The sequence below is a fragment of the Hippocampus comes genome, unplaced genomic scaffold (assembly GCF_001891065.2).
Source record: "Hippocampus comes isolate QL1 unplaced genomic scaffold, H_comes_QL1_v1.1 scaffold322, whole genome shotgun sequence".
Classification (NCBI taxonomy): Eukaryota; Metazoa; Chordata; class Actinopteri; order Syngnathiformes; family Syngnathidae; genus Hippocampus; species Hippocampus comes.
The window spans coordinates 1,861,376-1,886,341 of NW_017805137.1; the positions used below are offsets into that span (position 1 = coordinate 1,861,376).

The 24,966-nt window shown below is 42.2% G+C and overlaps 2 protein-coding genes across 2 annotated transcripts in view; one reads left to right on the forward strand and one right to left on the reverse strand.

The window, feature by feature from the left end:
• Nucleotides 1-2,608: 2,608 nt before the first annotated feature.
• On the forward strand, nucleotides 2,609-6,184 carry rfk (riboflavin kinase). The gene is made up of 4 exons (XM_019867044.1): nucleotides 2,609-3,202; nucleotides 4,007-4,158; nucleotides 4,771-4,873; nucleotides 5,512-6,184. The coding sequence occupies exons 1-4, from the start codon at nucleotides 3,121-3,123 to the stop codon at nucleotides 5,667-5,669; spliced, it is 495 nt and encodes a 164-aa protein (XP_019722603.1). The 5' UTR covers nucleotides 2,609-3,120; the 3' UTR covers nucleotides 5,670-6,184.
• A 1,612-nt stretch (nucleotides 6,185-7,796) lies between these two features.
• pcsk5b (proprotein convertase subtilisin/kexin type 5b) overlaps nucleotides 7,797-24,966 on the reverse strand; it is a 79,968-nt gene continuing 62,798 nt past the window's right edge. Inside the window, exons 21-37 of the mRNA XM_019867041.1 lie at nucleotides 21,455-21,557; nucleotides 21,058-21,194; nucleotides 19,894-20,094; nucleotides 19,569-19,631; nucleotides 18,497-18,557; nucleotides 18,224-18,369; nucleotides 17,890-18,096; nucleotides 16,903-16,986; nucleotides 16,413-16,599; nucleotides 15,365-15,579; nucleotides 14,092-14,334; nucleotides 12,962-13,198; nucleotides 12,705-12,885; nucleotides 10,683-10,900; nucleotides 9,494-9,597; nucleotides 9,210-9,420; nucleotides 7,797-8,331 (exon numbers count right to left, since the gene is read on the reverse strand). Of these exons, the coding sequence (XP_019722600.1) occupies nucleotides 7,880-8,331; nucleotides 9,210-9,420; nucleotides 9,494-9,597; nucleotides 10,683-10,900; nucleotides 12,705-12,885; nucleotides 12,962-13,198; nucleotides 14,092-14,334; nucleotides 15,365-15,579; nucleotides 16,413-16,599; nucleotides 16,903-16,986; nucleotides 17,890-18,096; nucleotides 18,224-18,369; nucleotides 18,497-18,557; nucleotides 19,569-19,631; nucleotides 19,894-20,094; nucleotides 21,058-21,194; nucleotides 21,455-21,557 (3,050 nt within the window). The 3' untranslated portion in view covers nucleotides 7,797-7,879. The remainder of the gene's footprint in view (nucleotides 8,332-9,209; nucleotides 9,421-9,493; nucleotides 9,598-10,682; nucleotides 10,901-12,704; nucleotides 12,886-12,961; nucleotides 13,199-14,091; nucleotides 14,335-15,364; nucleotides 15,580-16,412; nucleotides 16,600-16,902; nucleotides 16,987-17,889; nucleotides 18,097-18,223; nucleotides 18,370-18,496; nucleotides 18,558-19,568; nucleotides 19,632-19,893; nucleotides 20,095-21,057; nucleotides 21,195-21,454; nucleotides 21,558-24,966) is intronic.

The window sequence follows — 24,966 nt, forward strand, 5'->3', positions numbered from 1 at the left end:
CCAACAAGATGGACCGGCCCTTCCTTCTGTCACTTCCATGAATGCTTTGTGTGTGTCGAATTTGTTTGGAGCTGGTGTTCTCTTCCAACACCTATTTCCTGTTTGATCTGATTTGAATGACAAAAAGGTGCAAAAAAAGCAATAGAAACATTTAAAATTCAAACCAAAACATTGAGTTTTCCCTTACAAGAAATTTTATTGAAATGGAATCGGGAAAATGATTTAAAACGAATAAATGTTATGTACTTTAAATGTTTTGAAAGTTTGGCTCAAGGGATGTATATATGTTGCTATCATTATATTACAAAATGTTTTCAATTTTTATTGACAAATTGCGAATTATATTGGATTTCTAGGTACCGGTAATTGGTCAGAAAATGTGACGAAGTGGTCTGCACAATCTTTGCAGGCAGCGGCCTCTTGTGGTACTATTGAAGAACAGCAAAATGGTCAACATTTAACAGGCGATTTGATATTCTGGAAGCTAAATTATAATACTAATACAGTACTCTAGTATCAACACCAAAATGTGATTTTATTCTATAGCCGTATCACTTATGCGCCTATAATATACAATAATTATTAATTATAAATACAATAGTTATGTTTGAATATAGTTCCTATTTACTTAATGATGAAGAAAGGACTTTATTGCTATTTAACATTTGCAAACTGTTCAGGTCAAGCTTGACCTCTTTTGACATTTGACAGCAATAATATGCTTCAAATGTCATTATGTCACGTTACAATTGGATGAGTTTTCCTCAAGTAAGATAAAATACACAAAAAATTCCAATATTGAAAGCAGCGCATCCTACACTTTGCCTACACTGAAGCAGTTCCAGGTCAAATTTGACCGGTGTGAAAAAGATTTTAGATTTACCGGTGTATGTTAGATCGAAAAAAATGTGATAACGGTGAAACACTTGAAACTGTGTAACGGTCATTGTCAACGGCGTATCATGAGTAAATAAACGAGAATTGTGCAGTAATATGAATCATCTTTATATGCTTTGTGGAGATTCAGTTAAATCGTTTTTTACTTGCATAGCGAAGCAAAAGGGAAAAATAAGAAGGGGAACAAATGACTGTGTTTTTAGCAAAACCACTAGATGGCGGTGAAACACAGAATACTGTGCATAAGGACAATGTGAGGTGGTTGAATGAATCCAAATGTAATGCTGTCTCAAAAACAGCACTTCTAGGTCATGGACGCAGATAGTGGCTCCTGATAATACAGAAGGGTGTAAAAGTACGTATACAGTATTATCACATCGGTGAATTATTAGTGATATACATGAATGAATGTAGTTGTTATATTTGTATAATAAACACAATAAGTATTGTATGTGTTCTCTCTCTCTCTCTCTCTCTCTCTCTCTCTCTCTCTCTCTCTCTCTTTTATAAATATACGCTTACTTTTGCTCAATCCCGGAATTGCATCAGGAGCGACTCGGGAGTGTCCCCATTAAAGATCCCAAGTGGACACGTACCAAACAAAGGAATAATAAGCCTTTTGATGATGAAGTGGAGGGGGAGGAGGAGGAGGATGATGATCCGTTTGATGTTTCTTTCTCATTTGTCTTGATCTTACTCTTTTAAAACATGGATGTCGTAATATCAAGGATTCTGAGATGGAAAAGTAATCGCTTCACCATTGTTAGACTTTGGAATGCAATATATTTAAGTTTTTAAGTTAATTACATTTTTATTGGGGCAGCACGAAAATGGGTGGTTTGCACGTCCGCCTCACAGTGCAGAGGGCATGGGTTCGAATCCGGCCCCTGTGTGGCGTTGCATGTTCTCCCTGTGCTTGCGTGGATTTTCTCCGGGTACTCCAGTTTCCTCCAACATTCCCAAAACATGCATGGTAGGTTGAGTGAGCGCTCTAAATTGTCCCAAGGTGTGAGTGTAAACGCGAATGGTTGTTTGTCTATTTGTACCTTGTGATTGGCTGGTAACCAGTTCAGGGTGTACCCTGAGACAGTTGGGAAAAGCTCCAGCATGGCCGCGACCCTTGTGAGGATAAGCGGATCAGATAATGGATGGATAGATGGACATTTTAATTGCCAAAACAAAGGTAGTTTTCATATATCGTGATTCGTAAAACAGACAACTAAGTTCCTCTTCTGTAAAAAATGACTGCGTGAAAGGTTTATTAAGGCTGTACGTGTGAAGTATTTGTTGTAGAATTGCCCCCCCCCCCGACATAATATTTTACGGTTATTAAAACATCCATCCATCCATCCATTTTCAACACCGCTTATCCTGAAGAGGGTCGCGGGAATCGCTGGAGCCTATGCCGGCTGATTTCGGGCGAAACCTAACCTCTCACTTGGTCGGCAGTCACAGGGCACACAGAGAGACAAATAACCCGACACACCCACATTCACACCGTCACTGAGTGGGAACCGGTTCCACTCTGCCCGCACACAAGTCAGGCAAGTGTACCACTACACAATTAGCGACTGCTATTAAAACATAAATCGGGAAATTAGCTCGTCCTTTGACTCATCCTAAATTCCCGATGGTTGTGGTGAATTTTCACTTTTCCGACACGACTTGAAGGCACCGCGTGACTCCCTCCTCGGTCACGGGGTGATGACGTCACAACACGTAGGACGTGAAAAAACAGACCAACGTCCGACGTGAACATGTTCCGGTGTTCTCCGCTAAAAGCTCAGTGGAGTAGTCAGGCTCATCGTCGGATTGGACCTCGTCGAGCAACCAACTGAACACCACCAGCAGAACAGTCTTGACTCCGGGAACTCACCGGAACCAAACCCCACTGTTTAAATAATTCTATATTTGTTTTTATTCACTATTTATTTTTATTGGCTTACGCGCCAATGCTAACTACCCTAGCTCGCGTAGCAGGTGAACTTATGCCATTCGACTGTGACCAAATACTTGTCGCTGTCCTTCCTCTTCATTTCTAGACAGCGATAGATAACGAAGGACATTCGGACTTTTTCAGTGGCTGTCAACGCGATCCCTCATCTCGGCTGTTCTTATTTATTTATTTTTTACCGTGTCGGGACGTCTTCTGGACTTGTTCCTGGCTTGAGGCGTTCGAGGTCACCCGCGCACTTGGGCTCTTTATCAAATCCCCCAGAGGGAATGAAGAGCTTGCCGTACTTCTGCCGGGGAGAGGTCGTTCGGGGCTTCGGAAGAGGCAGCAAAGAACTGGGAATACCGACCGGTAACGCCTCTTTGTCGTTTGGTTTTTTCCTGGCTATGCGTCTTTGTTTTTTAGGTCTTGTAATGGTTTCACAAACGTAGACTTCCGTCTTCTGCGGTCACCAGCCTTGATGAAACTGACAGCTACCTATTGGGTACTAATTTCCTCTAAGGGCCGCCAGTTTGATAAACTGCTCAAATGATTTCGAATGACATGTTATCTATAATGAATTATACTAATCAATAAAGACAACCAGTCAAAGGTCAAAGGCACGATTTGTCTGTATTTGTGTGTCCGTACTACAGCCTGCTAGTGTATGAGAGGACACTGAACATAGTAACAATTTCTCGCCATAATTATCAACAATGATTTAACAAGAAGAAAAACTAATCATGTATTTCAATCTTGATAGGTGTTTACGTTTTCAAATTATCGATTTTACAACATTCCCCCATGAAATCACAATATCCCATCAGAGGCTATTTTTACAGCAGACCTGTAGGCAACTCATTTGGTCCTTGGTGGCTACCTTTAGCTTTACCTTTTAATTTAATTAGCTTTTAAATAACTTCAAGGTGGGCAAACTATGGCCCGTGAGCCACATGTGGTCCCCTCTGTCCTTGAAATTGTTCTTTAACCTTTTGACAGGCATGTAACGGAGAGGAATCAGGATTGTGTTTGCAGAGTCGTATTGTCACCTCGTAATGTGCATGTATTTATTTATAGCATTCCTCTTCCGTGTTGCTCATATCATACTTAGCAAAGTCATTGAGTTCCATTTACGGTCTTGTGGTTCTCATCAGATTTTCTCAATGTCAATTTTAGCCAACTTCCCTGACTGTGTGGTGGAGCACCTGCCTGGTGACATCGGCACGGGCATCTACTACGGTTGGGCCTGCGTGGGAAACGGCGACGTGCACAAGATGGTGATGAGTATTGGCTGGAACCCATATTACAAGAACACAAAGAAGTCCATGGTGGGTACCAAATAAATGGACGCCAGCTGGCAACTCATTATACAGTGAATGAGGAGTCGTCCGATCAGGGTTTTAAGCTGCCGATACCGATCATCAAAGAGTGTGATTGGCTGTGTGTGTGTGTAAAATTGAGTCATTGTGTAAAAATGACCTTTCTTCACAAAATGGCAACATTCTTTGCGTAAATGTCAAAATTGTTGTTTTGTGAAAAGTGACCTTTTTAGGTTAAAAGTGCATCATGAGACAAAAGGAGAGTGCTGGGGTATAAGTACCTTACGTCTAATAACCTACAGATACCGGTACTCAAGAATAATACGAGTGGAAGTTAACATGCAGGGGAAAAAAAGCGAAAATGCTGATATAATATGATGCAAGGATGTCATAAGCTGATGTAATCGGTGACTTATGGAAACTTGCATGCATGGAGGCAGAAAGAGCAGCCATTGATGCCCAGCAGAAGAAAAACTAAAAGAGAACATTGATGTTAGCTGGAATGAAATGAAACGTAGCGCTTGGCCTGGAGCTGAGATGCCCGATTAGCACGGTGGCGGAAAAGCGGGTTATCTTGAGCGCCACGCTGTCATCAACGCATGTGTGCTTCGCTTGTTCCAGGAGACTCATGTGATCCACAAGTTCAAAGAGGACTTCTACGGCGAGACCCTCAGCGTCGTCATGGTGGGATACATCCGCCCGGAGAGAAGCTATGACTCGCTCGGTAAAGCCAACGCACGCTCTCATACTCGCACACGCGCGGCGCTACCCGAGATTTCGTGTCTGGTCTGAACCTAGCATAAAAGCGCCAAATCGATCAAATAAACACGAGGGTACAATTAGAATAAACGATTTGACAGGCCACGCTTCACAAAGAGAATGCACCTCATATCTGAGTGTGCCATATGGATGTCATTTCTTAAAATACCGTATTTTCCGCACTAAAAGGCGCACCTAAAAGCCGTCCATTTTCTTCAAAGCTCACAGCGCGCCTTAAAATCCGATGTGCCTTGTGTATGGTCATTAGGGTAATATTTCGACCCCAAAATGGCTCCTTGCTCGAGACATGCTGACAACGCAGAGTTCAAATTTAGGCATTATGGTAACAGAAGGCGCAATAACGGAACTTTGGCCACAATGCAACGGAGGATTCTAGTTAAGGTACGGCATTATAAATTAATAAGATAAAACCTGTTTCGCGAGTAAGAAGCGGAAATGTCATCCAACCGAAACATGTTTGCTTCTGTCAACACGGGCTGCGTTTGAAATTTGACTGCGATGCTCTAAATTTCTATTTGTGATGGTCTCTACTTGTACATGTATCCAAACGTGTGTGTGTGTGCGTGTCTGTCCATCCTACAGAGGCGCTGATCGCCGCCATCAACGGCGACATCTCGGAGGCCAAGGTGCAGCTGGAGAGGCCCGAGCACGTCAAGCTGCGGGAGGACAACTTCTTCATCAGCCATTCCACCTCCACTTCAGCCGCCTCCTCCTCAAAGACTTTCATCAACGGCCACTGACGCCAAGCGGCGCGCATGGCCGGCCGGCCTGTTGCCGTGGCGACACCTGGGTGAAACCTCATCGTTACTTTGAATTGTTTTGTAGCGGCTGTCTTGTTTTCTGTCTTTGTGTACGCACACATACACACACGTGTACATTTGCGCATGCAAAAACACATTCAGTAAGCCAGTGTAGGAGCGTGTGTGTCAAGTGACGCTATGCAGAATGACCTTGGACAAAGAAAAGATTGAATCACTACAGGCTAACTCTGTTGTTTTGTTTCCTTCATTTGGTTTTTCAAATAATCAGGAATCTACTTGAATGGTGGTCTTGGTAACCGTTTGACTCTTTATTCCTTTCCTCGGTGCACAGTTGTCACACACTGACATTACAACAATGCGTTTGGAAAAGATCTTTAATATCTTCATAATATTTCAATCCAAATGATCCAACTTGATTCTTGTTAAGCATCAACTTTATCTTTGTAATATTCCACATTTCTTGTAAAAAAAAAAAACAAAAAAAAAAAAACAATGTATTCTTGTAACATTGATGACATACAACTTAATTGGGACAATTTTCTTCCAAAACTCCAACTCTTATATAAAGCTTGACTTTTTTTTCCACTGCAGATTTTTTTCAAGTTATTTTTCTCCGTTTTGTGTGACAATATTTTATATAAATTGTTTTTGATGTAAATATCTCTACGAAAATTTTGTTTTTCCTTCTGTGTACAAAATTATTCACATTCTGTTTTTGCACACAAAAGTACACTTGTTTCCCCACATTAAAACTGTCTTTTTTTATCTCAAAATTTGGACTTTTTCACAAAAGATTTTTGTCAATTGAAATGAACTTTTTTTGTTTCATGTAAAAATGTCACCTAAAGTTCAGATTTTGTTCCACGGCTTTTATATGTCATTTAAAAAAATATTTAATTATTCTCGTCTGTTTTATTTTTTTCACAAAAATACAACTTTGCCTCACGTGAAATAACTTTCTCATCTATTTACAAATAAACGACTTTTTTTTTAGGTTGTAAAATTACGTTTCCCCTTTTTATCTTTCAGCACTTGGGGCAAATATTACAACCCAGCTCTTACCAAGGCCACTATTACATAACAAGTGGAAGTTAAAGTGTAGAGTTGAAGTTTAGCCAGTAGCTTGAACTTTTCTTTGCACATAACTGCAACATTGTTGGAAGCTCAAAGTCCACTCACTCGGCAGAAACACACACTTTTCCCTCCTATCGCTACATATATGTTCTCAATTCATTTTTGTCTGCATACTGTCAGGTGTTAAATTATATAATAAAATATATATACGTGTAAATGACTTGTGAATATAATGTGATTCAACCTGTGAACGGTCACCAAAATGTTCAGCTTTAACTCTCTCACTGTCTTGTGTTCTTCAAACTTTTATATAAAAAAAAAAAAAAAGAGAGAACTGGAACTAGAGGGTGTCCACAAAGTCTGGGTACAAAGGAGATGTCACGGTCACCAGACCTTTCTCCCCTTGACTTGTTTTTCTGAGATAAGTGCACTTGATGACCATTACAGATTCTAAACCATGAGATTTTGCAAAGTGCGTCAAATTATGCATTGAAAATTATGGAAATCATGTTGAGAATATTTATCACCATTTCAATTCAATTTTTTTTAAATGTGGGGGCGTTTTTCCATGTACCCTGACTTTATGGACACCCCGTAGAAGCACGCTCTGACCAGAATTTAGTGCTCAACGAGAAACACTTCTTCCATTTTTTTCCACATCATCCAATAAATCCTCAACAATTCTACAAAAATATATTCTTTGAGTTAAAGTATTTTTGGGGGGATGAAATGAAAATTTCAGGTTGTGTGTGTGTGTGTGTGTGTGTGTGTGTGTGCGTGTGTGTGTGTGTGTGTGTGTGTAACTAGTCACTAGCTAGTTAAATATAAAAAAGCTATTTGACGGCCATTTTAAAAAAATGTCTATTTTCAATACAAGGTATAGTCTCACTTGTGTCTTAGAATACATTTAATCAACTTTTTTTTCCCTCCACAAAATAACAATTTTATCATGTCAGATGTCAAATTTCAAAAGTGTTACGTTTACTTTTTCCACATAAAATTTCATTTGCTTAAGACTGGATTTTGTTAAAAATCAAATAACCTTTTGAACATAAAATGTTTTCTTTTGACCACATAAAGCGACAGATGTGATATATCCACTGGCTTGTGCGTATTCACGTGTAGGTGTAGCTTTCATCGTCATACTCCAGCTCAATGTCATCCTCCTGCTCGCCCAAATAGTTGTACTTGAACTTCCTGTACACAGTGCCATCTTGTCCCATGTACACGATGTCGTCTTCATCGTCGTCGTCGTCATCGTCATCCTCCGCCCTGACGATTCTGTCGTTATACTCACCAAAGGAGGACGCGACGGCTTGCTGTGTCGCGTCTACAACTCCTTCATTGTTGTCCAGCTTCTGGTAGCCGCCGCTTTTGGTTTCGGTCTTGCTGGCGGCGGCTGTGGCGCGTGACTTTGAGCGAGCGCTGAGGAAAACAAACACCCCGGCCCCGACTGATAGGATCAGGAGGACGCAAATAGTCATTGTCAGTCTGGCCCCGCCTCGGCGTTCTCGCTCCAAGTCGGCAGCATCTTTCAGCACAAAGTTGACATCCAGGATGCACTCCTCTGGAAGAAGAGGTTGAAATCACTGCTTTACCCAGCAAGGCGTGGTACAGTCGCCTACTACTGTACATATGGCCACTTCACTCTTTATAAATACCCTTATTTGCATTTTTTTCTGTGGAACCGAGCCACAGCGAGTTGCTCTCATCCATCAAACAGGAATCGTGTCAAGGAAGTATTTGAGGTGATACGCTTTGACAGTGATGAATGGGACAACAACAAAAGAAGCATCCAAAAAGCTATTTCTAACAAATGTTTTTGCATGTCAGTGTGTCCTTTTTAAAAGATTTTTTCTAATACTTATGCGTATTGTCGGTCAAATATTTTTTTTGTATTTCTGTCAAATGTTTCCATACATTTTTGTCTCAACATTTTTTCAAAATATTTTTGTTTGTGTTTTTCTCGTCATAATTATTGTGTAATATTTTTACAATTGTGCAACACTGAAATCTTTTTCTTAATATTTTTCATGTTTTTTTCCGAATCAATTTTGACTACTACTGAAATACTTTTCCACTCCCCCCCCCCCTACACAAAACTACAACTTTTCCCATCATTTAATGTAAAATGCACTCTTTTTATTTAAAAAAATAGTTTTAGGACTCTTTTCATTTAAAATTACAAAACTTTTTTTCCCATGTAAAGTCACATTATTTTCTCATGAATTACACATTTTAAACAACTTAAAAAATGTTTCCATACTAAATTACAACTTTTACTTAAGGAAATAAAGGTTTCAGGTAAAACGAAGAGAGAAAAAAAAAAGGACAAAATTTGGAGATACAGCATTTGCTTTTTTCCTTCCTTTTCATGAATGATTGCTCCAACTGCTGCATGAGCTTGCACTGCGGTGTTCCTAATAATGTGTCTGCTCGTCTTACCCAACGAGGCGTGGCAGTCGCAGCACTTCCAGCCCAGCGGCCGGTTGGCGAGGAACATCTGCTCGTGGCAGCAGCTCAGGCAGCGCCCGTCGTCGCTCAGGATCTGCGAGGCAGGGCACTCGGTGCAGTTCCAAGCACCCCCGCCACGACAACCCAGGCAGGACGGGTCGCACCGCCGGCAGTCGAGCGCGTTGCCCTCCGATGACTGCTCCTGGAACCGAGAAGAAGAAAAAATTGGTGTTCTGACGTAGACGGAGGTCAGCATATATGAAGAAGATAAAGACCTGGGAGGCTAAGTAGAAGCCAATCATACACTGGGAATCACAGATGCTGGAGCCAATCAGACGGTATCCATGGTAACACGACTGGCAGGACATGGCGCCGGCACCTGGACATACACAGTCATCAATTAGTTACACTCATATATGCTTCATCATATCACATATACTAAAATGAAGACTTACAAACATTGTGGTCATTGATTTATGATCCATCCACAAAAATAAATAAATGATTGATTTATGGCCCCTTCATTAAAGCATTAAGGAATGTGCAACTCGATTTTATGTGCTCCTAGTGTAAAATTAACAAGGAATATCATGATTTACACATTAACATATAAACCAACTGTACAAGACGGAAAAAAAGGAAACGGTTGATTGATTTACGGTCCACCATTAACCCATTTAATCCCAAATTTTTCCCAGACATTTAAAAGTCAAAATCAGGTGTCATTGGTAGCCCTTTTAAGTAATCAGTAATAAATTAAATCATTGTTGTCCTTCACAAATGCGACCGGTGGGATTAAATGGGTTCAAAACCAACAAATGTGCAGGTGGATTTTATGGTCTCCTCATGTCAAAATACATCATGATTTATGGCCCGTCAACATTGGGATTGGGGGCGGGAATGTGACTTCTTATGTCCACAAAAAATACTAATTGATTTATGACCCGGCCCGCAAAAAAAATTAACAGAATGAAATGGTTGATGCTTTATGATCCCTTCCTAAAAACAAAGGAATGCACGGAATATTTGAGTTGTTTTATCTCTTCACCTCAGAGGGATAGAAGATTTGTGGCCCTCCATTCGATCAAATGAAGGAAGGCCCAACTGAGGTTTACGGGGTTTCATTCATGAAGTTACTTCACATGAATGGATACCTCTCAGGTCAGTGTGAATCAAAATTCAGAATTTCTTTTATTTGGTTTTCTCTGATAAATATATATTATTTTGAAGATTGATATTGTCCTGTTAATTGACGAGGTCTTTGGCAATGTCAATGAAAAGAGAGCATTGTCTTTATAAGGGCTAAAATTAGGACAGCTCTTGTACAGTAAAGGAAATAAATAACTTCTTGTCACTAATCATTTGGATCCATTCAGTGACCGCTGTAACGCTTCATTTTTGAGGACATTAATTCCCCAGCGACGCTATGAACCCGAGTCATCCTCACAAGAGCGGATCACAAACCTGTGCACGTCTTGCACGTGGGGTGGCACTTAAGGCAGGTGTGGGTCCAGCTGTGATGATAGTATCCCGGCGGGCAATTCTTCATGCAGCGGCTCTGGTGCCTCGCGTAGACGAAGCCGCTCCGACAACTCAGGCAGTCGGTGTCGGTGGGCCCCCGACACCGACTGCAGGCAGGGTCACAGCGCTCGCACGCCATGCTACTGCTGTTGCCGAAATGACTAGAAAAGGAGAAATGACAGCAAACGTGATAGCTAGTCAATGATAAGTTTCAACTCTTAACTTTCAAGTTTCAGGCAAGTCTCAAATTACTCTAGCAGAAGTCGAGTCACACAATCTTGGCCTGTATACTACAGTGGTGGGACAAAATAATTTTCACTGACCACAACACAATTTGCAGAGGAAAGGGATTGAGTCTTTACCATGAATCAAATGCTCACCCCCCCCTCCCCCCCTCCAAAAAGGGATTGGAGTTCCCTATAGATGCTACAAGAAAGCAAAAAGTACTTAAAATGGGGAGATTATTTCAAAAACAAGGGATGGATCGAGGCTTGTAAGATGTCTCTTATGTTCGGTGGTATGAGGTGTGCTCAAGTTTAAAGAGAATGGTATTCCATTGGGATTGTTTCCTGTACTGTGGTCTGTGACATTGCAGTCAAAGAATCATAATCAGGAAGGCATCAACACCATGGATGCATATAGCACATACACGTTATGAAACCATGTTACATAAGCAACGGTATGGAGATGGTCAATCATTCAACACAAACAAACCAAGAGTGGTATGTTCCAGTGAGGTGTGCTCAAGTTTAAAGAGAATGGTATTCCATTTGGATTGTTTCGTGTACTGTGGTCTGTGACATTGCAGTCAAAGAAATAATCAGGAAGGCATCAACACCATGGATGCATCTAGCACGTACACATTATGAAACCATGTTACATAAGCAAAGATATGGAGATGGTCAATCATTCAACACAAACAAACCACTTTCACTTTTGAGGTCAATTAATAGTATTGGCTAACATAGTACATTCCAATGTCCAACACTAAGACAAACTGACGCACAAATTGACGCACAAACTCCCTTTTTGGGTTTTATAAACAATCGTAACAGCAAAAGATACAACATGGCTAGGAGTAGCTGCATCAGGATAGAAGCAAAGACACACTTTTACTTTCACTTTGACTGCTTATTCAAGGAGCGCCAATATAACAGGGATTCTCTAACGCAGACGAAAAACACAAATGCTACCAAAAGATGCAGCAACATGGCAGTTTTCAATGCTTTGGTCAAATTGCAAAAAGAAACGGAAGATAGGGTCCATAAAAATAAATCAGAGAACAGGATGCTGAACCCAGAATACGTGGGAACTTGCTGTATGCTGTAAAAAAGCGATAAAAACCTATTGCTCTCTCTATTCCTGTGTTCTGTATTGTTATATTCAGCAGATATATAATGTATGTTCATGCACTATTATCCATCCATCCATTCATTTTCTGATTGGCTTTATTCTCACAAGGGTCGCGGGGGGGTGCTGGAGCCTATCCCACCCATCTTCGGGCAGTAGGTGGGGGACACCCTGAACTGGTTGCCAGCCAATCAGAGGGCACACAGAGACGAACAACCAGCCGAACTCACAATAACTCCTAGGGACCATTTTAGAATGTTCAATCAGCCTGCCATGCATGTTTTGGGAATGTGGGAGGAAACTGGAGTACCCGGAAAAAACCCACGCAGGCCCGGGGACAACATGCAAACTGCACACAGGGAGGCCGGAGCTGGAATTGAACCCGGCACCTCCGCACTGTGAGGTCGACACGCTAACCACTGGACCAACGGGCCGCCATGCACGATTATCTGACTTAAAAATGGTATACATATGAATGTATTGAATATTTGCAGCTGTAAAACAAAAAAATGTAAAGAAAAGTTCATTACCATAGAGAAAAAACATCGCTTAAAAAATGCAACACGGGGAGGAACACTGAAAGGCGATATAGCGGGGGAACATTGTACTACTGACCTCTCAAAGCAGGTTTGTACACAGCTGATGCCCTGCCTGAAGAAACCCGATCTACAGGCGAAGCACTGCACGCTGTGGCGTCCGGCGCACGAGGCGCAGCTCGTGTGGCAGCGCTCACAGGTGCGCTCTTCCTTGTCGTCGCCATAGTAACCAGCAGGACACTTCTGCACGCACGTGGAATCTGCCAAAACCAACAAAAAGGAAAAAGTCAACGCCAAGAGTCTCGTACGGAAGGAGCGTGTGTGAGTAGCACTCACTGAGCAGGAAGCGCGGCGGGTCGCAGCCGAGGCAGCGGTCCGGGCCGGGGCCTCCGGAGCAGCTTCGGCAGGAGGCGTGACACGGCCGGCACTGCCCCCCGCCGTCCTTGTAAGTATGCGGAGAGCATTGGCTATACCACACGCAGTGGCCGCTGGCATCGAGGCGGCGCGTGGACCCGCAGCTGAGGCACGCCGATGGCTCGTTGCCCGAACACGTCAGACAGGTGCGATCGCAGTCTGGATGCACATGACGAATGGATTCAATATCGACATTATCAGTGCTTCGCACACTTTTAAAGAAAATTCAAAGCTCTCCAAGTACTGTACTGACATCATGACCAATATTAAAATACAGTCGGTAGGTAGTCACCAATACAAGGCAGTTTTTTTTAAAATTCGTATTAGAATGTGTTGCACTCAAAATGTACAAATACGAATTATATTTGAATAAATGTTGGAAAACCAATTCCCCCAAATTAAATATAAATGGACTTAAAGGGGAACTCCAGTGAAAAAAAAAATCTTTGCGATAATTAGTTCAGTATGCTCTCACTAGTCTAAACGCGGTATTCCGATCAATATTGTGTTGGGGGAATAATAATGACACGTTTCAAAGTTAGGTTTTCATCCATCTCATGGGGATGACATTTTGTCCAGCACCGCCCCCTGCTGTCGACTGAAAATGTCATTCAAGTCCACTGGTGCTCACGTTGAAAGTCATCGGATCAAACCCAGAAAACAGGTGAACCTTGACTATATTCTTAGATTTGAGGGGGTACAATCAACATATTACAAAGCAATATTTTGACATGATGGCATCAAAACAAATACAAAGTATTATTTTTGGAATTTCCTGGCCGGTGCATCAAAATTTGCCGCTTTCTATAATATTTTTGTCTATTTGTGTCACTTTAGTCACATTTTTTAAATTACATTTTTATTGCATTTACAGTCAGTCTTTACACACTTTTGACTTTATGTGCTTTTATTTTATTTTATACACTTTATTCTATTTTTTTAAATTTTTTTTCATTATACACTATTTACATTTTGAATGTTTCATTATTTTTTAAATTATATTTGATTTGTTTTTACTTATATATTTTTTGTATATTACATTTCAATTATACCTCTGCACTCGCCATCAGCGCTCTCGTAATAAGTGTTGCTGGGACATTGGGGGAGACACTCTCCGTTGTAGCGCCGCGCTTTGGGGTTGCGGCACGTGCTGCAGTCGTCGGGGTCGGGCCCGTCGCACGAGGCGCAGTCAGCGTGGCATCGAACGCACTCGCGCTGCTGTTCGCTTGGGAAAAAGCCAATGGGACAGTTGTCCACACACTTGTCGGCGTGGAGGAAGAAGTAATCTGCACACTCTGGTGAAGAAGACACACACACACACAAAAAAGAAAACAGGCACTTAAGTGTAGGGTTTAACACTATACTACACGCGGCCGAATGATTGACGCACCTCTTCGGCCATGCCTTCTGTCTCTGCGAGGCTAATACAGAGCATAAGATTGAGCCAGAAAGGGATGGTTTTTCAAAAGATCTTTTAATAATAATCTACTCTCAGGTCAGACAACCAGTTTGAACATAGAGGACACAAAGCGTTGTTTTTCAAACGGCAAACTTCCCCTTTAATTCAAAGATTTTAACACCACTCAAAAAGAGAGATTTGGCAGACCTCCCAGTGAAAAATTGTGGATTCTTATTTATTCAATGATTTGTTTTTATTCTTTATTTCAGATCAAAAGTCATCCATATCACACTATATTTAATCCATCAATCCATCCATCCATCCATTTTCCACAAGGGTCGCGGGGGATGCTGGAGCCTATCCCAGCTGTCTTCGGGCAGTAGGCGGGGGACACCCTGAACCGGTTGCCAGCCAATCGCAGGGCATACATAGACGAACAACCATCTGCGCTCACGCTCACACCTAGGGACAATTTTAGAGTGCTCAATCAGACTTCCATGCATGTTTTTGGAATGTGGGAGGAAACCGGAGTACCCAGAGAAAACCCACGCAGGCCCGGGGAGAACATGCAAACTCCACACAGGAAGGCCGGAGCCGGGATCGAACCCACGACCTCTGCACTTTGAGTTTGACGCGCTAACCACCGGGCCGCACTATATTCAATGATTACGCGAATTAAATTCCCTTCCTTACTACATGTTATCAATTGACTCATTCCCTACACCGCTTGCTTATCTTGTTCAGGGTCGTGGAGTGCTGGAGCTAAGCCTAGCAGACTTTGAGCGAAAGGTGGACTACAGTGCAAAGGGCATATACAGCAGAGAGGGACAAACATTCACTTTCGCTTCATTCCATAAACATTGTCAGTCCTCACTCACCCCAACCCAACCACACCCACTTTTGATTTGATCTACACGTGTACTCACTGTTACAGAGTCCGTCTTGGTTGCAGCGGATACAGTCGGGAGGACAGCGGAGACACTGTGCGTCTTTACTGTAGTAGCTTCGAGGACAGCCACGCACGCACCTGTGCTCCAACAGGAAGTGGTCGGACTCGCAGCTCAGACAAAAGGAAGCGTTGGCGTGACAGGACGTGCACTGGGGAGCGCACGGGTGGCACGTGCCACCCTCGGGGAAACCTCTGCAAATGAAAACGGGCAAGAGGGAAACTACACGTATTTGTCCCGTGGCCAAACTCTTTACTGCGTTTATTTTTCTTTCAAATCAATGAAGAAAATGAACTGCAATGCCATTAATCCTTTCCAGCACCCAGAAAACCACCACCATTTTATTGTGTCTTTAATAAAGAAAAAAAATCATAGGTCATAAAGGAAAATGTAGAGATTTTTTAGAAGCTCTAAAAACAGTGTTGCCTTGAGTGACTGACAAGTTTTTTCAAGATACGAGCCATCTGGTCAATTTTTTTTTTTTTTGCCTTGATGTATGAGCAGTATGACATACGAGTGTGCATCACAACTTCACCACTAGATGACAGTAGCGCACTTCACAACATCGAGCCACCACCAAATCACGTTGGTTTCTTTGCAGTGGCAAGACAGTATCAGGTAGGGACAGTAATGCGCCATAAATATAGTTTTCCAATTGCCAAAATACACCAGAGAAGTAGATAACAAGGAAGGACAATATATTAGGTACAGCCCCATTTGTGCTCACATTTTCCCGGTGAAGACCAAACGTTATCACTATGTTGTGATAGAGTACAACACTGTTGAGTGCATTGTTTCGAAGGAAAAAAAAAAACACATGTACTAAAAATAAAATGTACAATAAATGTACAAATATGAAATAAAACAAACACATGAAAACATTTTTTAAATACTTTTTTTCACTTCACCCGAGCGGCATTGTATCTCAAGCGCACTCTTAACTCATAGCTCACTCGTACCTCCAATTTGGCTCGCAACGCAATTAACTTGAAAAGACAAACAGAACGTAAACTGCAAGAGAGCTGACCTGTCACACTGTAGCACACAGGCCGCTTGTTGCAGAGAGAGTCCAGCGTGACACCGCAAGCACTCGTCGGCGCCGTGACATGCGACGCAGCCCTCGAGGCAGTCGTCGCAACGTCCAGACGTGACGTTGACAAAGGTGGACATGGGGCAGTGAGTCACGCATGCCTGATCGAACGTCAGGAAGGCTCCTACAAAAATAAATAAATTAATTGAATAGTTAGATGGACACATTCATGTTAATGCTAACCATGCACAAGGGCTTTCTTATAGAGATGCGTATACACGCACGCGCTACCTAAATGCCTTCAGTAGTATGTATGAAAAAATTGCAGCAGTGGTTTGAGAGAATTTCATGAGTACATGCAAGAGCATATCAGTAGTGTGTGTGCGTGCACACGTGTGAGAGACAAGAGGTAATGCTGAATCATGTCATTAAAAATGTGCACACAAAAATTCACATTACAGAACTTGTACGCAAGATATAGACAGACCTTTGTGACAGGTGACGCAGTCGTCTCTGCGTGCATCGAAGCAGGTTTCACAAGAAGGATGACAGAGCTCACACTCTCCATGTGCTGAAACATGCACGCGTACACACACACCGCGCACACACACACGCACGCACACGGTCACGAGTTGTACACGAGAGGTGGGCAAAGTATGGCCCACGGGCCAAATACAGCCTAGTCCGTTTACACATTTGGCTGCTGAGAATTTGAAACTGAACTGGGGTTGGCCAATTAGTGTGCGTGTGAGCGTCTGGGCGTGAGTTGTGGCCCACAGCAGCTTCTTTCAATGTGAACTGTGTCAGAGTGTTTCGTGTTCAGAGGCCTCTCATACAGTATGTTGTACTGTACAACTTTTTTCAATCCACGTAACAATAGGGTGTCATTCCAGGAAGACACAGGTTGCTACAGAAAAAGGACGTGGGTGAGAAAAAAACGACAAAAATTGGGCATGTCTGTTCCATGAGATGAATGCTTGCATACATTTTTACCACAAGCTTCACTATTACATCGAACACGTACATGTGAAATACTGTACGTTGAGTTAGGTATTGTTAGGTATTGTTGTAAAACACAGTATACGGTACTGTGCGTGTACTTTACAGGTATATACCGAATTTCTATAGTTTGGGGGGTTGGCTGCGTCTTTCTTTCTTCGGACCCGGAAATGGATCTTTCGCTTATGTGAAAGCTTCCGTGCATTTTCATTGGCTACAATTTGCAACATCGCCACAATTCATATTTTGAATGGCCACAAAAGCAGTAGCCAAGACTCGACAACTTGTGAAAACATGTACCAGAACCCCGGACCCTGCGCTAGTATTCAGTGCAGTTCCGCTGCATTGCTCATTGTGCGGCAGAGCCCTAATGTTACTATTTTTTTGTTCACAACACAAAACAAAAAAATTGCTGGTGCACTCGGAAATCGAGGCACCACTGTAACGAGAAGATAAGAGCGTCTGCTTGTCCTACCGTTCCTGAAGCGTCCAATAGGACAGGCACCCAACTGAGTTCCCTTCACGCACTCGCCGTCTTTCAGTACCAGGTCGTCGCGGCATGAATCGCAGTCGTCAAGCCTCGGACCGCCGCACGTCTTGCACGCTCTGTGACAGGCCTCACACTCCTGACTCTCCACATCCACAAAGTAGCCCTCCTGGCATCTCTCCACACACCTACCGTCTACACACACACACACACACACACACACACACACACACACACACACACACACACACACACACACACACACACACACTTGTCTCACTGCTCTTTCAATGTGGCCTCCAAAAATGGTGGGGAGGCGTACCAAAAAGGTAGAATCCCCGCTGACACCAGTAGCACTGTGATTCATCGCAGATGGCACAGCGCCGGTCTTCACACGGTGTGCATGTCATGCTCTCGGGAACACCAATGGTGCCATCTGGGCAAGACTTGTAGCAATCAGAAACCAGCCTGCCACACACACACACACACACACACACACACACACACACACACACACACACACACACACACACACAAAACACATTAACCCGCAACACAATAAATTGCGCAAAAAGCATGTGCATTGTTAACTCACTGGTAGAAATCATCTTCACACTTGAGGCAGATTGTTCCCTGGTCCGGGTGTGCGGAGTCCTCTGTGAGGAATACTGTGGTTAGCATGTTCGCATACAGTGGGTCTTAAAAGTCTCCACAACCCTGTTCAGGTTTTTGTGTCATAAATAAATGGGACCAAGAGAAGTCATTTCAAACCTTTTTTCCACAACCAATGCGACTTATAACCTCCTGTACAACTCAATGAAAAAAAAAAAACGTTTTGAGAGGGTAAGTAGAAATAATCAACTTGGATAAATGTGCACACTTTTAAGCTTTGTTTATGTTTTAGGGGCTGCACATTTGTTTTGAAAAAAATGATTTTGGTCTTACACCTGGCAAATGAAAAAAATCTATATCGTATTTAATAAATATAACCAAATTTAACTACCGGTACATGCAAAAATGTGCATGCTGCTAATTTGTCACAGCCAGTTTAGCAAATAGTCCATTATATGCTAGATTCTGGCTTGTTGCCAAAGCGCTATATGCTTATTTGTACATACAATTATTCTAATTCATATAATTATTCATTAAACAACCCAAAAACAAACAAACAAACAACCACTCACAACTTGTAGTGTTGTTTGTCACCAGCAGGGGCTACTCTAAGACAACATAAAACGGCACTTGACCTGATCAAAGCAAAATGTGAATTGAATTTTCCAAGAGACAATTTTGGACAAATCTAAATTCATCACATGGTGTATCTTTAAAGCTGAGGTTGGCAACCTGCAGCCCGAGGGCCATTTACCATACATGACGGATCATTTGATCCTGCCACACACACACACACACACACACACACACACACACACACACACAAAATCAAGAATGAATGCAAAAAACATGTCGCTACATGCGCAAATCAAATTCACAAAGGTGGAAGAAAAAGAAGAGGGGCCCTCACTCAATCTCCAAAAATCATGCCTTCAGGTGGTATCTAGAGACAACGTGTGTGTGTGTGTGTGTGTGTGTGTGTGTGTGTGTGTGTGTGTGTGTGTGTGTGTGTGTGTGTGTGTGTGTGTGTGTGAGAGAAAATATTTTGGACTCACTGTGCTCACACTGTTCGCAGCCGTCGTCGCAGGGGAGACAGGCTTCAGCGTCTGCAAGCTCACCTAAAGAGCACAGGTTAAGAAACACTTGACACAGTGGTGATATGCCACAAAGGAAATGTATCAATGAGATTTCTATAAGCAAAAATCATAACTAAATAATAGACGTGGAATAATAGCAGATCTAAAAAGACCTCAATGGGGACGTTAGTAAGACACATGATATTGAAAATGTAATTACAAAGGTTGAAAGCACCCATCAGGGGCTTCAAATACGATAGATGACGTGATGTGGTTTGTTGCAGATTGACTTTTGATCATTCACCTGGGCTGCACTCCAATGGAAAACATTGTCCCTCTCTGAGTTTGTGTCCTGGGCCGCAGCTGAGGCATCTGCTGGCCGACGTGCACACAACACAGTCGGATGCGCACGGCTCACAGCGTTTGCGCTCAGAGTGGAAGAAGGCCTCAGGGCACACGTCTCGACACTCGCTCCCAAACAGGTAGCGGGACACATCAAACATATCTGGAGGGGGCGAGACAAGGAAGAAAACCTGTTTATAATATTTATACTGCACAAACGGAGACGATGGGGCATTGGGGAAAAGCGAAGAGTGGAGGATTAAACTGCAACATCCAGAGCTAAGCAACAGATAATTGAATTCTGTGTGGGCGTGTGTTTGTGTGCGTGCGGGGTAAATAGTTACAGCGTTAACAGTGCGCCATAGTGATAACCAGGCATTAGCCTCCTCCATCTGTACACACCAATGATGTGTCGTGGGTTGAAGGGAACACATGAAACGAAGCCCATCCCCCCCACACATCGTACAAACGTAAAATTTGAGCGTGCGCCTAAAAATAGTGGCGCAGATTAAACGCCTCTGCACTTTGTTTTTGTTTGTGCTAAAGATGGGGGGATACGACTGTTTTAGTCACGGATTAGACCAGAAAGGTGAAAGACGCAAGTTTAGTGGGTAGAACTGATCCCAGGCAAACAACGTTCATTGCAAACGGAATGAATAGATGAAGGTCATCAGGGACATCATTGAGGATTACCCTCGTCTCTACTTCTGAAAAGCTGCCATATGCACAACTGAAATCCTTTCACACAAGTCATTTTAACCCTTTCATGCCCCAATAATGATAACCTGTCAAGTGATAACATGCTAGGCTGTCCACTGTAGTAACCGCTGTCCCTGAAAGGATTAAGGGCTCATCAAAGATTAAAAAAAAAAAAAATGTGTGTGTGATTATCGAGAAGTATGACATTTTCATTGATTTTTGAGTCAGGGGGGTCTTGCGCAGGATGTCAATCAAGCTAGGGCTGCCACTGTATATCCCGGTGACCCCCTCATTCTTATGTCCCGAGGAGTTTATAGTACAATACTGACCCGAGGTCAGCTGACACTTCATACAAGTTTGATGACATCGAAATGACCTTACAACTGGATTGCCGCAGGCTGATCCCAGACCAGCCTAGGGCTTGTACCTGTGTCACAGCTGGTGCAGTTGTCAGGGCCTTCGTCAGTGCACTCGTGGCAGGTGTGGTGGCAGCGGTGACACTCTCTGCCCATGGCGTAGCGCCCCCGCTGGCAGCGGATCACACAAGCACCCTCGTCAAAAAGCCTGCACGGGGAACAATGCGAATGAAAGTCAGTCACAACTACGATGATCTACAACTTATTCCAGTCAAGACAGAAAAAAATGATTATTTCATCCTCATGATTATTCTTAATCTGTAGAATGACGAATGTCCACAAAAAATTGAAATGTCATGGAGCAGGGGAACAGTGACACCTACCTGTTGTGTGTCATCAATAAAGCCCTGTGCTAATTTCCACAAACTATACGTGATCTCACAGTGGGGGTGGACGGTGGTCTCTCACCGCGTTGAGGGGCAGCTGGTGCAGTCCTCTCTCTCAGGCCCCGTGCACTCCAGGCAGGTGGCATCACATAGCCGACATTTGCCATGTCCGCTCATGTACTGACCTGCAATGTGGACACCACAGCACATAAATAAGCCTTCGAATCAATCCATGTCATTACTCACACAAGGTTAGGCCTCATTTTCACTTTAAGTCATGTCCTTCGATGCAGTGATGTTGACATTCCTCACAAAAAAAAAAAAACTCAGCAGGGATCAAAGGGACAGCAAATCATGCCACTGGAAGGAATCTACCAACACCATCTGCCTTTTGGTAGACAGGTGCCTGGCGTAAATACGGGCGTAACTTTATTTTTATACCGACGCAAGTTTAGTCTCGCATGTTTGGGGCCGTATTGCGCCTGCCTGGGCAATCTGGCGCACAGATTTGCCTCAACGCTGACTCATCAGACAATTTCATAAAAATGTATTCTGGGCAGCAAAATGCACCTGCTTTTGTTCTATCTCAGGGGGGCAGCCGTTTGGTCACTTGGTGTCAAAGGAAAATGAAATGACAGTGCCTCGGCTTGTGAATGTCACATGACAAAACCCAGAAAGCAGGTGAGCTGCGACAGTTGCTACCTGAGCCCTGAGCAACCGTAATGTCATTTTCAGTTAACAGCAAAATGGCAGCCCTCCCAGATGGATGAAAATAAAATGAGCAGATTTTTCTGGATTTAAATTCATAAACGCAATAATAATCAGAATAATGTGTTTAGACTAGTGGGGGGCGCATAGAACATATTATTAAGGATGTTCCATATCATGTTTTTTTCCAGAGTGATATCAGTACTAGTACTCAACCCTTGAGTAATGACAGATACCAAGTGCTAATACCAATAGTACTCTGGATACATAAAATTTCTATTCAACCAATAATTTTAAAGACCTGTATATCCCAATGTAGCATTTTTCCTTAAAATTGCATGAAATTCACAGCAATTTTATTTTTTCCATTTGCTCATGAGACATGTTTTGTTTAGAACACAAAATGAAATGAATTTAAATAAATAAAATCTGGCACAAACAAAAAATGCAGCTTGCCAGAAAAAGTCCCAATCCAAGTATGTGGCTGTCCAACTTCTTTTCAGGGAATACAATGAACTGCGAAGAATTAAAATGAATACAACAGTACTTCAAGTAACGCTTAGGAATACCTACCATTTAACCAGCGTTTTGGCAACACAAGTGTGCCGTCTCTTTCCAAAGCCAGCGTTTATTTCAACTGTGGCGTCTCAGTCTCAACACTGGGCGCCACCCGAGTAATGACAAACATGACTTAGAAGCAGAAAAAGAAAAGGCACGAAGAAGTACAGTACTCTGATGTCATGTCATAGTGCTCTGCTGAGCTGGAAATAACAGCAAAAAAAAAAAAAAATACAACATGGACCAAACCCGAATGTCAGGCCCAGACAGTAGGCCTATACATGTTCTGCACTTGTACAAGCAACACATTTGGCTCATGTGTGTATTTATTGTACCAAGGTGACAGACACGGCTCATGGATGGAGAAGTGTGTGCATGTGCGTGTGTTTGTGTGTGTGTGTATACACACATGGACATTTTGACCTGCAGCCAGACAGACGGAGGAGGAAACAAGTTAAGGGAAGAGAAACTTTCACTGTCCTTTTTGTTGACACTCAAGATTTATTAAGTCAAACCCACCAACCCCAGTTTATTTTTTTTTTCTCGAAATAATGCGCATTCTTAGCAATGAAAATGTCTACCAAGAGCAGACCCACAGAAAAGTCTCAAGAGCCCATAGTTTAAAATAACAAAAAAATATAGTCTGCCATTTTGAATTGAAGCAGCCAGTTTAGTGTAATTTGGGGCATTTTCAGGTGTCCTTCAAGGACTTTAACAATTCTACCTAATTGGAACCATGCATACGAAACGGATGGGCGATGCCACATTGCTAAAAGTTTAAGGTTTTATCAAAGCGTTGTGGGCGGGACTTCCACATACGCATGACGTATGTGGAAGTCCTGACTAAGAACATTTAAAATGAGTTGATGGCTGGTGTACAGAATTAAGGTAACCATTTTTAAAGTGTAAAGATGTAATTTGAATGATCACCTATTATTTTTCTTAATTATCATCATACATATCTGCAAACATGGAAATTTATTGAAACAAGACAATACGCTTTTTGTCAAGACATCAAAATAATATATCATTTTAAATAAGAAACAAGAGTTGAGTTCAGCATGCTGGTTCGGCCCTTGGCAAGCATTTCAGTTTCTCATGTAGCCCCAGCCCTGAACTAGACAGATGGGTGACGGCAAATTGTGAAGCTTGTTCGCTTTCATTGGTGTCTGGGCTGAGCATGGTGGCAAAGTTTGATCAACTAATAAATCTTGTCACTTACTGGAAATTCAGTGCCCGAAGCGAGTTTCACTCAGCCATATTAAATTTGGTATCTGGTTTCATCATAATCAGAGCCACAAAAAGTCTCAAAAAACAGTACTAGAAGAGACAGTGGAAGATATTTTGTGACGGCCATTTGCAGGTGTCACTCAAAGACAGACTCGTGCTTAAGTTTTAGCAATTGCTAACAAATCTGACCACATATACTCGCCAGATGGATAATGCTGACAATGTGGAAAAAAGCACAAAATTCTAACTTAACAATTATGCCAAATTGGAAAACTGCAATAAGAGGCGTCAATTTTTTTTTTTTTAAGTCACAACCTTTGTCATTGAATATAAACAGTAGGGTGTAATGTATACAGAACCACCCAAAAAAACAGAAAATCCACAATAGGGCAAGAAAGAAGCCATATTGAGGCAAAAAATTATGCAATTTTAGCCCCCCCCACCACCCCACGTTTAAAATACATTTAAAGTTATCGTTAAAAAAAAACTCATTCAAACTCACTTTTTTAAAGACATTGCAGATGTAACAAAAAATAAAATGTATTGAACAGGTGTGTCAAGCTCATTTTTGTCGCGGGCCACATTTTGGTTACCATTTCCCTTGGAGGGCCGTTATGACTGAAACCATATTAAAAAAAAGAATAGTCAAGAATAACAGTTTATTCAATTATTGTTTAAGTTACTGGAATGAGGGATTTGACAACAAGAAAATGCTTCCAATATCTCTCTTATTGATTACATGAGAATTTTACATTTTGGTTGAGATTTTAGCAAGCATCATAGAAGTTACATGTTTGATTTGCTTTTGCGGGCCACATAAAATGATAGGTAGGCCAGATCTAGTCCCCGGACCTTAAGTTTGACATGTGGTATTGTCGCTTTTTTAAAAAATTTAAAGCGATGATCTCATAGCTGAATGGTATCGACACTGACAATTACAAACCTCTCCATTCTAGGAGGGTGCCATAACTTGCATAATCAGCAGTCAACAATTATTTTCCCAACTAAGCGAGGGAGCACAGTACTATCAGATCTCTGTTGAGGACAGACAGACTGTAATACCTTTGACTTGTCCGTGATTAACTGCCAGCAAACCAA

Excerpts from the sequence above, each read along its gene's own strand:
- rfk (XM_019867044.1), top strand. The coding sequence starts at position 3,121 with ATGAAGAGCTTGCCGTACTTCTGCCGGGGAGAGGTCGTTCGGGGCTTC. Across the intron at positions 3,203-4,006 it reads AGAACTGGGAATACCGACCG|CCAACTTCCCTGACTGTGTG; the intron begins GTAACGCCTCTT and ends TGTCAATTTTAG. Across the intron at positions 4,159-4,770 it reads AGAACACAAAGAAGTCCATG|GAGACTCATGTGATCCACAA; the intron begins GTGGGTACCAAA and ends CGCTTGTTCCAG.